The following is a 15,115-nucleotide window of genomic DNA, read 5'->3' on the forward strand; positions in this document are numbered from 1 at the left end:
CATCAGATTTAAATCAAGTTGGGTCACATGACCAAGAATGGCATAAATATCTGAAAAACTGTTGATACTGTTCAAAATGTTTTTCTGGTTCTTTTATAATTTTTTTTTATGTCAAGCCCTGTATTTATTGTCAGTATGATGTATTTGTTTAAACGTTAAAAACTTATTATCGATAGTATAATGCAATTTTCTTAAATTGTAAAACAGATTGCAAGGCAGTGCTCAGAAATCAAGGTGGTGTTGGTATAATAGAGAAGTTTGATCTACTTTATAGTATTCTCATGTAAGTATTGGAGTTAAATGTTATGGTTGTACTCTCAGTATGTGAATTTGGGTGTATTCTGCTAACTAGTGTTCATTTTCAATGATTGATTAGCAGGAGTGCAGCAATATGCTGTGTAGTGATTGTGTGTGTTTTCTGTACAGTCATAGTAATAATTAATTTGTATTCTTTTCTAGTAATTTCAACACGCTGAATGATGATATGAAAGAAGATACCTGGGAACTATTGCTAAAGTGTAAGTGGTTGACATGGTAACTTACCATACTTCCCCAAGCATAAGCCCCTCCCAGAGTATAAGCCCACCCCTCCTTTTTAGACATTTAACGAGTTGAAGCATCTCCGAATATAGGCCCATGGTGTTTTTTTACCAAACATCAATGACATTTATTAAAATGTGCATGTAAAAAGTGTATTTCAGTAACTGGTACGGTAGTTTGGTTCCTGCTTTTACAAGAAAACTCGCATTAATTTCGGAGTGCATGGCAGGCAAACGTACGGAGCATGGTTCACACCTTTTTAGTCCCCGTTCGGACGTAGTCCGAAAACGGGGACTTATGGTTTGCCCTGTGTGCGTCCGTCCGTACGTGATCACCTGTATCTCGAACATGCATGGACCGATTAAGTTCAAACTTCACTCATACATCACACATTATATGGGACATATGCACATGCATTATTTTTATGATCCGATTAACGATTGCCGAATAGCGGCCATTTTAAGGCCGAAAATGCATCAAAATGGCACATTTTCACCATTCCGGACCCGGATCTCAGTTATGCATGGACGGATTTTGTTCAAATTTGGTACATACATTAAACATAATAGGACCTTGATGCACGTCATTTTTTTGGGGGGGGATCGGGTTTGAAATGGCCGACTGGCGGCCATTTTGTTTTAAAGAATTCAGTTCTGGATTCGTATCTGAGACATGCTTGGATTGATCAAGTTCAAACTTCACACACACAAGGTACATCATGTTACAAATATGTATGTACATTTGTTTCATGATCTCATTAACGATAGCCAAATGGCGGCCGCTTTAAGGCCGAAAATGCATTGAAATCACATATTTTCACCATTCCGGACCCGGATCTCAGTTATGCATGGACGGATTTCGTTCAAATTTGGTACATACATTAAACATAATAGGACCTTGATGCACGTCATTTTTTTTTTCGGATCAAGTTTGAAATGGCCGACTCGCGGCCATTTTGTTTTAAAGAATTCAGTTCTGTATGTGCATTTGTTTCATGATCCGCTTAACAATAGCTGAATGATGGCCATTTTAAGGCCGAAAATGCATCAAAATCACATATTTTCACAATTCCGGAACCGGATCTCAGTCATGCATGGATGGATTTTGTTAGTCTTCGCAGACGAAGTCTGCCGAAGGCTTATAGATTGGGGTCCGTGCGTCTGTCTTTTACCTCTTATAACTTTGATATGCTCTGTCCAATTTTTTTCCAAGTTGGTGCAAATGTAATTCTCAATGCCATACATATGCACGCCAAGTATTTTTTTGATTCGCCAAAGTTTCATTGTGTTTTTCTGTGATTTTCAACATTTTACTAGTACAAGTGCCGAAATTTGCCGGAAAAATCCGAGTTTTAACGACATCTCGCAAGAGAACTGGCATACCGTATTGCGCATGCGCCAGTCTAACCGCTGAGGAAATCGCCGTCGATTTCGTCTGAGGATATTGTATTCCGGGACTGTATCTTTCTTTGCACAAGGCTTACATAGATTAAATTCATTCTCAAAGGTAAGAAAGAAACTGTGCTTATGGTATTTATTATGAACTTTGATTTATCCTTTTGTGTCCTGACTTTAGTGAGAAACTAGCGATCGCACAGTGTCACACTTTGCCAGAAAAACAGTCCTGCTATTAGTTCAAGAACTGGTTATGAAACGTGTAAATCGAAAGTTTATCTCGTCATTTAGGAGGCTTGGGAATAACGTTTGGCATATAAAATGCTAGAATAATGAAAACGTAAAAGTTTAGAACACGCTGATCGTGATTCTGTTACGTACGATTGCTATTTCCGGTGTTCATTGGCAACTGCTAGCAGATTGAAACTTGGTTTCGTGACGACATATTAGACGACATATTATCGAGAAAACACAAGTCAAGTTCGAAGTAAATATGATACCCGAGTGCGTTACTACACTCGTGACCGGGACCTCCATGCTCCATGCGGTGTTGAAGTTTATCGGTAAATCGAACCTCTGTCAACAGAGACACATTTTCCCAATCAGCTATTTATTTCGGTACTGAAGTCAGGGTGGCAATTTCAATGTTTAGCTACCATAATTTATCTCCATTATGAGCAGGAAAATAAATTACGGACCTCGATTGATATGAATTTAACGGCGGCCATGTGTGAAACAATTTTAGGGAGGGGGTCAAATTCACGTAATCCTCAATTTTAATGATGTTGACTTAATAGTCATAATTTTTTTTTCAAAACTCCGGATATTATTTTGTATATTATTTTAATACAACTACAATATGTTAATTAGTATGCAAATTAATATGCAAATTAGCAGCCAATCTGAGACAATGCAATCCAGTTCAAAGGAAATTTGATATACACTTAGGTTACCTACATGATCACTACCTCTGCTGATTAGTTTTTTATGCACTTCTATCTGCTTTTATATTAAATGTATTTTTTTGTATTTTTCTCAATAGTTTTTTTTTATTTCTTTTGATAGCTTGGCATCCATTTGGTTCAGCTCAAGTGAAATTTTCGACAAATCCCTGATCAGATTTTAATGACATTGAAAACATAAGTACTCTGGCTTTTTGCACATTCTTAAAGGGAACCTCAATCCAAACAACATAATGACCCCTAAAGAAAAAGCTCCACAAATGTAGGAGAATGCAATTTACAGTTTTGTTGTATCACTTTTCGTTCTCTAGATATTCCACTTTTCAGTATTACGTAGTCAGCCATCTTGATTTTCAAGCAAAGGATTATGGGTAAAGTATGACATCATAGAATCTGTTGTCAGAAATTGAGAAAATGATTTCATCTATAACTTCAAAAGTTGAACTTCAAATTGGCTGAAAGTTTAGAAATTGGTAGCATACATGTACTGGTGCCATCCATGCTTATAAAATAGTTGTCATGGAAACAGAACTGAAAATATTTATTTTTATGTTTTTCTACCAAATGCTAAAATTTCCTTATCTTGTATACAATTTACCAACGTGAGTAGGTTATATAGGTGATATATCACATGTTGAGTGCAAAAAGGGGACAAAAAAGTGACATTCTATATTTCAAAACTAAAATATTGATTTTTATTTTTTTAACGTTTTCAACAATATCTTCACTTTATGTGTATTTGTAAAATTTCCATTACTATAATTATATACATGAGTAATATGTACAACGAAAATTTGAACTAATTCGCATCAGTATTTCTCATGTTATAGATGAAATAATTTTCTCAATTTCTGACAACAGATTCTATGATGTCATACTTTACCCATAATCCTTTGCTTGAGAATCAAGATGGCTGACTACTTATTAACGATGAAAAGTTGAATATCTAGAGAATGAAAACTGTTATAAAAAAAGTGTAAATTGCATTCTCCTACATTTGTGGAGCTTTTTCTTTAGGGGTCATTATGTTGTTTGGATTGAGGTTCCCTTTAATATTTTATTTTTGCAGAATCCCGTGAATATTAATTTGACAACTTTGTAGAGTGGAAACAGACTGTTGAATTAGTTCATCCTAGACTTTGGTAGAACATGTTTAAAATAGTACAGTGTGAACTGCAATTTCTTTCTGGCTGGTATAAATTTATTAAGTAATATTTTTTCGTACTAAAAAGACTCAAATATCTTTTTTAATTAAATCTAACAGCCAATGGGAGCACATATGCTACAACCTCTGCTTACTTTGGACTAAATGTTCTTTTCTTTTTCTTTTTTCATGTGCAGAGCCAGATTTTTTTTCTCAGAAAGCAAAGCCACTGGAACTGCATGTATTACAAAAACATACCGGTACTATTCACTGCGTGTCTGACAATTGTATAAAGTTTTGCAGGTCCTCTTTTTTTTTACTTTGAGAAGTTCTGTCAACCAAAGCATAAATATGTGTTTCTCTGTACATAAAATTTCACACGATTTGTTAATATTAATGTATGATAATAAAAACTTGATAATATTTTTCTGGATTTTTGCACTTTATTTGTATCATTGTCGTATGAGAAGTAATCTTGTCCTTATTAGAGATATTGAAACTAATCCAGGGCTACAAACTAGTTTATCCAAACAGACACAACACTGACTCTACATATTTGCAGATCTGATTTGTATACTTCCTTGTCATTTTACCTGTTGTACTGGTTTGGTGCTATCTGGTTTCCTTGCTGAGAATAATGCTGACCTGGATGGAGAGTGCTATAAACTTGAAAATGCCATAGAAATCACGTTTGCCAATTTATGTCCATGCAACTTTAGAATGACAACTAGCGAAGGCAGTGTCATTCATGACTTGTTCAGATTTAGTACAATGTGTTGTACATATGCAGGTGCATTTTGGTCATGATCTGCTTTGAATGTATATGTCACTCAAATATGAACGGAACGGGGACGTGTCATTGACAATGACTTGTCTATTCTGTTATTTATGCAGGATGAACCCTGATGTTGCAATACTGAAGTAATCCATATTTCTTTTGAGCAGTAGTTTTCTAAACACCAAAAATATGATCGTCAAGTCGTAAAACCTGGTCATTGAACATCGTTTTACTTTTCTCGAATAATCGTGTCCATTGAGACTATCGAGAATGGGGTGTGAACAAGTAAACTATTTTTCGGCATGACTTGTTGGCGACCATGAAAGGTTTAAATACTTCATCCACCCTCAGTTTACCTTTCGAAAATTGCATTGCACACAGCATTTTGATTGGTTTACGAAAGACATGACCTGTTAAGTCAAAGAAAGTTGTTCAGGTCAAATCATGATGAAACACATCATGGCGAAAATTGCTTTGTATTGAGAGTTTGCGCACAAACGAAAACATTCCACAATGAAGAAAAGGATAAAGATCTTGCCTTTGACTGTTTTCCCACAGCCCATACCCATTTCATTTTTGCACCGTAAATTCAGACGGTATGTGAACCGTATTGTAATAAAATGTGTGATTTTACATGTTCAGGCCCCTGGGCTTATGATCGGGGAAGTACGGTAATAATTGTACATAAAATATCTAGTTTCCACTGCTACTATAATCGCCTTGGTTGCGAAAATCAAAACACTGCTACTATATTTACTATATGGGTTATTGTTCATGGTCCAACTAAGTTAGTGTCAATAAATGTAATCTTCAGTTTTATCATTTATTACTAGGCTAACTGAAAGATTCTCTTTATGAAGGTTCTAGTCTAATAGTTCATGGGACTTGTAGTAATGTCCTCTTTTAACAAACAAAATATGCATGCAAGTCTTAATAACTACATCATTATGCCAATCATTTTCAGTTCATAAGAACCATTGTACTGTATTAGAAGCTACACTGGATACTGCATTAGATACTGCGACGAAACATAAACACCGCACTGCTGTCAAGATGAACACGTACTTGCTGTGTCAGTTTATGGAAGCTTTTGAAGCCGAAGCCACCAAACCGTCTGTAACTTTGGCACCTTCTGGCAAGGTTAGTTTTGCAAGATCTATATTCAGCAACTCAACATTTACAATGTTGTTGCTCTCCAATGAAAATAATTAATTCCATTAGTATGGATGATTAAAACAAAACATTCCACTCCTCGTGTCCAATCTCTAAACACCATTTTGTAGGTGCAAAATAATTGGAATAAACATTCAAATCAACATTTAATTGAAATAAACTTTGACTTTCTCTCTTCCAAACAAAAAGATTATGTTTGCTGTGCACTCGTCTCAATTTTCCATGGATCCTTGAAACATTCTCAGTTTCTTCAATAATAGTGATAAAATCTGTATGCAATAGGTGTGATACATGTCCTGGTACTTTTTCCTAACAGCAATTATATTTTTGTGATAAACTTCAATTTTAATGATTTACATTAGAGGGGAAATTATTGTGATTCTCATTCATAGTGAATCTGTAACCCCAAGAAAGTGCCAGGTAGTGTGACCTGCATATCAATTAGAATATGAATACTTAATCCTCATAAACTTGATCACCATCCAAATTATAACCTCTATTGTTTTGTACATCAAGACTGGCGATACTGTAATAGATAATTTGTTTGATTCCTTGTTGTCTACATTGAATAGATTTCTTCACTGATGTACTATGAAAAGTGTGATCATTTTGTGGAATTTAATTTCAGTGATTTCTAACTGAGAACAAAACACCCAATACTATTACCGGTAACTTTATGTGTGAATGTTTGTACTTTTACAGGGCCGCAAGAAGGTATCAAGGAGAAAATTAAGTGGTATAGATTGGGATGTAGAACGAGGGCATTATGTAGACGCCATGTCTCATATATTACAGCTCCAAATCTGTCGGTTATGGGAGCCACCAGTGGTGGAAGAAGACTACGTCAAGTAAGTAAAGCATTATAAATAGACCCCCTAATCCTTCACCAATATGAGCAGATTAGTCAAATCGGTGGGTTTGGAAACTTTCAGACTTTTATGTAAAACAAGCGGTCTTATACGTTGTAATAATGATGCAAATCTGCTGAATTAGTACATATTACTGTACACTGCTTTAATTTTGCGGGAGCCAGTGATTTAGCTGGAATTAATTTTCGCTGAAAAGACCTTTTGGGTGATTTGTATGGAATTATTTTCACTGATTTTTGACGAATTTAATGTAAAATATAGGAAGAAAGGTATATTCGCTGGATTTTATTTTCACTGAATCATTCCTTCAGCGAAAACATCAAAAATTAATTTCAAACTAAAATAAAGTATTTTACAGTATTCAATGAATGCCATTTTTGGTGTATGTATGCACGTATTATTGTAGGTGTGCAAATACGTTAAAGTACAGTATTATATTGTAGGTTTCTATGTGAAACTTTAAAAAAAATTGTAGAATTCTAGCTGCTATGTTTCACAATTGATGAATGGCTGCACACGTCTGTAATTGGTTAAAAAACGATGGATAAAACTATAGACCTTCCTTTCATTGGAATTTTATTTTGTTTTTCAGTTTAGTCGCTAATTGTTGCTATAAACTGCTGGAGAATCCTGAAGTTCCTAAAGAAAAGATAACCAAGGAAGCTTTATTCCGTGTTATTGCTGTGTTGATAAAGAGATATAATCACTCTCTCAGTAAGTTTATAGAAATCACAACAGTACCAATATTACTGCCCCTTTTTATTTACAAATCTGTCTAAAAAATACTAGCAAAACTACTTAATTTGCTTAATTCTTAGCTAGTTTTTCAGCCTTTTCACTGTTATACTATCTAGTTTTCTATCAATATTATCGACTTTGACTTTACGTTCATGGTGTGCAAACCAATCCTAAACCACAGCTATATCAGCTGAAGAACTTTGTTTAATATGATAATATTAACCTTTACACAAGTTTTTTTTTTTATTTCTTTTTTGTGTAGGTGCCAGTTTGAAGATGATTCAGTTACTGCAGCATTTTGAACACTTATCCATTCCTATGGCACAAGCTGTTGAAGTGTTTGTCAATGAATATGGAATCAAGGGTGTTGTCAGTGAAATCATGAGGTGAGTGGTCAGGAAATCTTTTCTTTGAGCTTTGTGGCCAATTTAAAATGATCAAATAGTGGAGTTTCTGGTGCCCTGGCTACTTAGCTACGACACATGCGACGAGGGGGTGGAGTGACTGTGATTTACATATGTGGGAGGAGGTGGTGGAGTGACTGTGATTTACATATGTGGGAGGAGGGGTGGAGTGACTGTGATTTACATATGTGCGAGGAGGGGATGGAGTGACTGTGATTTACGTGTGTGGGAGGAGGGGTGGAGTGACTGTGATTTACATATGTGCGAGGAGGGGTGGAGTGACTGTGATTTACATATGTGGGAGGAGGGGGTGGAGTGACTGTGATTTACATATGTGGGAGGAGGGGTGGAGTGACTGATTTACATATTTGGGAGGAGGGGTGGAGTGACTGTGATTTACATATGTGGGAGGAGGGGTGGAATGACTGTGATTTACATATGTGGGAGGAGGGGGTGGAGTGACTGATTTACATATGTGCGAGGAGGGGGTGGAGTGACTGATTTACATATGTGGGAGGAGGGGTTGGAGTGACTGTGATTTACATATGTGGGAGGAGGGGTGGAGTGACTGATTCACATATGTGTGAGGATGGGGTGGAGTGACTGTGATTTACATATGTGGAAGGAGGGGGTGGAGTGACTGATTTACATATGTGGGAGGAGGGGTGGAGTGACTGATTTACATGTGTGGGAGGAGGGGTGGAGTGACTGATTTACATATGTGGGAGGAGGGGGTGGAGTGACTGATTTATATATGTGGGAGGAGGGGTGGAGTGACTGATTTACATATGTGGGAGGAGGGGGTGGAGTGACTGATTCACATATGTGCGAGGATGGGATGGAGTGACTGTGATTTACATATGTTGAAGGAGGGGATGGAGTGACTGTGATTTACATGTGGGAGGAGGGGGTGGAGTGACTGATTTACATATGTGGGAGGAGGGGGTGGAGTGACTGTGATTCACATATGTGGAAGGAGGGGGTGGAGCGACTGTGATTTACTTCACATTAGCTGTAATGTGCAGTGTTATATTGACTTCACTGAAACCCAAAATTAAGAAAAAAAGTCATGAGGCTAAGGTTATCCACAGACTCATAGTGAAGAGACAAAAGTGTTTTTCTTTTTAGCTCTGCTGTTGACTTAATTGACAGATTAAAGCTGTTCATATTACTGAGTGTCTGGCTACTTCAACTTTGCATTTTTGCCTTCTTCTTGATACTTTGTGAGTGGCCCTCTCCCAGATTTGTTTATTTCATAAAGATATCTTCAAAGCTCTGAATATTTTTGTAATTTTTTGTAAAAAGTGCTGTTTTGAACTTCTTGAAAATGGCCAAAAAAAAATTTCATTTTGTGATAAGTTCAATTTTAATTATATGTATTGTACTTTATTACTATCATTTTATTGCTGTCAATCAATGGGAATTATTTCTAAGAAAACAATAAATTTATTATTATTATTGGGATGTTAGTTTGTAGTTTTCATAAAATAATAAAGATTTGATGCCATGACAACAAATTTTTATGATAAATGCCGATCACTAATTTAGATAGAACAATGTAAACTCAGATTTAATAATGTCCAAAACCAGAGTTTGCTACAGTGTGCATGAGTTGTATTGTTGATGTCTTGGTTCATACAAACATCGTTTGTTCTTTTTACCTTTATTTGTTTTTATTACAGAGAGATTGGACGTATGGATGCCAAAGATCTAGCCCGTGATAACACTGGAACCAAAGCATACACCCTGTTCTTAGTAGATGTAGCAGCCAGAGTACCAATGACAATACTACCAAATATCAGTGTTATACTGTGTCATTTGGATGAAGAGGTCAGTCACTCTTAGACTTTTCCTACATACCAGTTTTACCAACATTTTGATGACTTGATGATGATGGAAACTTTACAGATCGTAACCATTCTTCAGTCACAACTATGTACCATATTGCCACCATCAATTATGTTGCATAATGCTCCAAAAACTAATTTTTTTTATTTATATATTAACTTTGACAACAAGGTCAGTAAAAAATCACATAAAATATAATATATCAATCACAAAACTCTTAACTTAAAAAATATAGCAAAACTTCAGACAACGTGGTATTGTATTGTGTACAGTGATTAAGTAACCCAGAAATTAAAAAGCTATTTTCTAGAAGATTAATAATAAATATTACATTCAATAAATTTTATTTTAATTTCATCAGAGTTGAACATTAATATTTGTATAATATAATATTGTACATATGTTTTCAGTCATACATGATGCGTATGGGAGTCTTAGGACTTATTGCTGAGATCCTGATACATGGATTGAGTAAAGAACAACTGGATGTTAAAGAAAAGAAAGCAAGAGATCAATTCATGGATATCCTTGAGGTAGATTAAATAATATATTTTATAGTTAACTACGGGCAACCCCACTTTTTTCTGGCGCTTGATGTGAGTGTTCTTGTTGTTTTACTCTCTGTATTATTGTTCATATAATTATTACCCGATTTGAGAAATCTTATGTGTGTCTTATTTTAATTATTAATAAAAAAAATGGAACTTAAATATTTTTTAATGCAGGACCACATCCATGATGTGAATGCCTTTGTACGTAGCCGAGTTCTCCAAATATGGTTACGTATTTGTAACGCACGCGCCATTCCACTCTCTCGTCATAAAGACGTCATGAACCTGACTATCGGTAGACTAGAGGATAAATCCAGTCTGGTTAGAAAACAAGCCATTCAACTTATCAGTGTATTCTTGTCATCAAATCCGTTTGCTGCTAAGGTCAGTAGTGAAGTTTATGTTACCTGTTAGTGTCAACTTGTTCATTATTTTATGATGTATTCATTTAAGAACTAAAAAAGATGGGAACAATTACTGTCTTATCGTTATGAACATCTTTTCAAAACATGTCCACCATCTTGAAATAGAACAAAATCTTAATTTTCTAATAGAGTATTGTGTAGATATCCTGTGTAATATGACACACTGTAGCTTTGTAACTTTCTCACTGTAACAGAGATACAGTTAGAGAAATATAATAATTTCCATCATGACTGGGCTGTTTCCACCAATCAGATCGCAGTATGCCCAACATATATATTGGAATGAAAAAGTTGTCATTTGGAGTGACGTTGGAATGCATGGAACTTCACTCTATTGTTTGATTTGAATCAAAAGTCATGTTGAAATCGGAATCCACACTGAAACTAAAAATAACAGTACAAGTGGCATGATTGATAGTGAAATATACGTATGATTGTCACAAATGCACTTGACTTAATAATAGAATGACAAGTACCCTCTACAGGGTTGTGACATGACTCAGCTTACCCCTTACAACCTCAACACCATATACAGATCACTTCTTGTCATTCTATAAACTATAAGTACAGTACAGTACAAGCAAAGGTTTAGCTGGTTTAAAGCCATCTTAGCTTGCTTTCAAAGTCACCACATATCTAATGTTTGTGGACTAATCTGCCTAAATATGTCTTAAATTAGTTTAGTTTTATACAACAAATATGCTACTGATACTACTGTCACTGCCATATTCTTTTGAATACCAAAATAGCAATCTTTAGACTCGCACATTGCACCAGTCAGAAAGTTATCTGGCAGTGTTATTGTGTATGAAACACTATGGTGATGTCAGTAAGACAGTACTGCAGGTGATATATTTATTCTTACTTATTCACAGCTTCCTGTTCAAGACTTGAGAACTAAACTAGAAGAAGAGAAGAATAAGTTGAAAGAAATGATTGATGCTCAACCTGAAAATGCAATTAATTGTGAGTGTTCTTGTGTACTACTGTAGAGTATGGTTTTCATTGAGTAACCGTGTGTAGGGTGACGGTTGTCATGCACGCATGGTTTGGGTTTAACACGGGTCAAGTTGTAGATATGTAAATCTATGGCACCTATAACAATTGAAGAATATCTGCAGGAATAGTAAGACTGTGAAAAAAACCGACCAATCGATTGTTATAGAATGACAGCAGTGTACAATTTGTCAAACAAATACAATACTTGCAAATGTAATGTCGGCCAGCGCCCATCTTACTTGTCCGAAGTTATCGAAGCCGACATCAATGGAGATCGCGTTTTTTAACTAGGTGGCTGGCAAGCGGACTAACACGTTACATAAACTTGTTGAATTACAATTATGGTTTTTATTTTTGCGCCCAATGTCTCGTTATAAAATAAAGGATTCAAAGTTTGCAGGGTATTCCGTTTTTTTGCGAACTCTGGGCGAAATACTTTCATGAGCTGTACGTAGTTCACTTACAACCAAAACAAAGTCAGCTTGGACATTAAGTTGTGAGACGCGACAAAACAAACGCTGCCAGTGATAGATTACGTGAATACAAAAAAAAAATAAACGCAATCAAAGGCGCCGACCACACGCTTTGGAAATAAATAGAACGCGTTGCTAAGAGGAGTCGCACCTGCATCTCGACGACGTCTCCGGTCATGAGCAGGGTTTGCCGCGTCTTAGACAAATTGAAAGTTAAAAAGGAATCAGTGTCGGGGAACCATTCACAATGTTTGCATGAAAAATCCCCCGCGAAAACCTTTTTTTTTCTGTTACAAACACTATGGTACCTGAATCCCGATTAATTCATAAATATGAATCGTTAAGGGTCAATTTCCTGCAATCCTTCAAGATTAAATTTGCCTCCGAAAATCTTTCTAACTATGACCTGGAAGATTGCCATGATTGAGTGCCACCATTTCTGTTCTAAGATTTATTCAGTATAATAATACAAATGTTCACCCCAACAGAGGTGCACATACAGTTTTAGCGACCCGAAGAGCTCATTGTCAACCGAGGCGAAGCACTACGATAAAGACTTTCCGTTCCCAATAAATAATAATAATAACAAAAAAAAACTTCTCGTTCCCGACATGAAATTCTTTCGTTTTGGGGGAAAAACTCTGAAAAAAAAAACTGATTTTGACAAGATAATTTAGAAATTGATATTAAGAATAATTCATAACGAAATGTATTCCAAATGTACCCATACTTTTTTTTCATAATTACTGATTACACACGAATATTACAGAAAAAAATAATTTGCTATATTATCTATATTTGTGCCTTTTATTTGTCTTGAATCGTGACTGAAAGAAGCTGGATGAAATTACAAACTATGTAGTGTGTTCGACAACTCATGTATGAACAATAATTTTAATAAATATGATTTTACTTGGTAAAATTACTGTATTTTTCTACATAAAAACAAAATAATTTCACAATGTCTTTATTATCATAGCGTTGTTGATAAAAGTTGAAAATGATACATCCACGTGAACCTGCTTATATGAGATCGAAGGAGTCTCTGTTTTCAACAGCCGTATACATCTAAAACTGCGTCATCGCTAAGTTTCCTTGGTGGACCACGAGCTCTGTTCCTTGTTTGCACGTTATCATGTTCACACAATCGCAGACATTATTTGTAAGGGTGCTCTTTGAAATGGCACATTTTCTCGATGTTTTAGCGAGTACTCCGCGGGTATATGGCTTGTTCTCACATCAGCATAATTTTTCTCGAATTCACTCACCGCTTTCCCACATGCACTTCTCGTTCTTTGCTGCTAGCTTTTTTGCACTCTAATATGTTGTTGTTTTTGTCTTTCTAAACATCGAGTTTATTTTTGACATTCAACGAGATCGCTTGAATTTTGAATTTGATGACGGTTCGAATTTATCCACTTTTACAGTGATCAACATTGCGTTCGAGTAGAGTTACTAGTAATTATAAGCCTGATTTACATTTTTCTTGCGGTGTTTTTCGTCAATGTATTAAATATAAGTGCTTTGGGAAATAACATAATTATATTGCGCGAGTAAAAGAGTTTGGTGAGACTGTCACAACATACTAAAACAGATGTTTTATTTATTTCCAACGCGCGTGGTCGTCGCCTCTGATTGCGTTTATTTTGTATTTTTGTTTTCAAAATGTATCACTAGCTGCGTTTGTTTTGTTTTTCTCAACAAATTAACTGTTCCGAGATCTCTTTCATTTTTCGTCCGGCTGCTGCCAATCCAATAATTCGTCGTCGCATGTAATCAGACAAGCGATTAATCGTCACAGTCATTATACTAGTAGTTTAAGTCCAATTGATTTGTAGAAATTCAGCTATGCGATAATTATATGTGCAGTTTTGTTTTGCGCACCCAGACACGATCAAAAGTTAACCAATAGATTTTCTGAACTACAGCATTCGTATTACTTGTGCAAATTGAGTAAGAGTCATAGTGTGAGTTGCGTTCGAAAATAACAAAGTGTCAAATTATTTTGATCGCCGTTCGGAATAAATTTAGTCAAAATCACACAGAAACACACAACACACACAAATACTAGTACTCAATAATATCGCGATTGACCAGTCATATAGCTGCTTGAACTACACACACAAGGACGTAAATATGTAAATACAGGTCACAGTTCGACTTGCGTAGCAAACGTTACAATGTGTCAAGTGATTTGAAGGCGTCTTTTTTCCAAAACAGAGAAGCAATAGATGTATTTTGTTGTATTTTGAATCGTCATTAAAACCTAAATTTATTACGAATAAAAACTTAAGTTTATACATACAATGTACGATCATTGTTACTCCAGCGGTTGGTTGGCAAGCGGACGGTGTTTCTGAAGCTAGTCATAGCAGGAGCGAGCGAGCGAACAAAAGCGAGCGAGCGAACGAACAAAAGCGAGCGAACAAAAGCGAACGCGAGCGAGCGGAAAAAAAGCGGTCGGTTTCCGGTCGGAAAGCAGCGAGCGGTCGGAAATTAAGCGATAAGCGGTCGGAAAAAAAGCGATAAAAGCGGGAGGTTGGGCGGAATGAGTACTGTACCTAGCATGGAATCTGTGAATCGCCCATAGACACCTAGCATAGAATCTGTGAATCGCCCATAGACACCTAGCATGGAATCTGTGAATCGCCCATAGACACCTAGCATGGAATCTGTGAATCACCCATAGATACCTAGCATGGAATCTGTGAATCGCCCATAGACACCTAGCATGGAATCTGTGAATCACCCATAGATACCTAGCATGGAATCTGTGAATCACCCATAGATACCTAGCATGGAATCTGTGAATCACCC

The 15,115-nt window shown here is 36.0% G+C and overlaps 1 protein-coding gene across 1 annotated transcript in view; it reads left to right on the forward strand.

Annotated features, from left to right (window-relative positions):
* The window catches only part of LOC100375167 (condensin complex subunit 1-like), a 46,832-nt gene that overhangs the window by 2,864 nt on the left and 28,853 nt on the right, over positions 1–15,115 (forward strand). The window contains exons 3-12 of the mRNA XM_085490787.1: positions 208–283; positions 460–518; positions 5,783–5,958; positions 6,694–6,839; positions 7,453–7,574; positions 7,861–7,984; positions 9,685–9,832; positions 10,261–10,383; positions 10,576–10,785; positions 11,702–11,792. Coding sequence (XP_085346913.1) covers positions 208–283; positions 460–518; positions 5,783–5,958; positions 6,694–6,839; positions 7,453–7,574; positions 7,861–7,984; positions 9,685–9,832; positions 10,261–10,383; positions 10,576–10,785; positions 11,702–11,792 — 1,275 coding nt within the window. The remainder of the gene's footprint in view (positions 1–207; positions 284–459; positions 519–5,782; positions 5,959–6,693; positions 6,840–7,452; positions 7,575–7,860; positions 7,985–9,684; positions 9,833–10,260; positions 10,384–10,575; positions 10,786–11,701; positions 11,793–15,115) is intronic.

This window comes from Saccoglossus kowalevskii, chromosome 15 (assembly GCF_978046115.1).
Source record: "Saccoglossus kowalevskii chromosome 15, keSacKowa6.1, whole genome shotgun sequence".
NCBI classification, from domain to species: domain Eukaryota; kingdom Metazoa; phylum Hemichordata; class Enteropneusta; family Harrimaniidae; genus Saccoglossus; species Saccoglossus kowalevskii.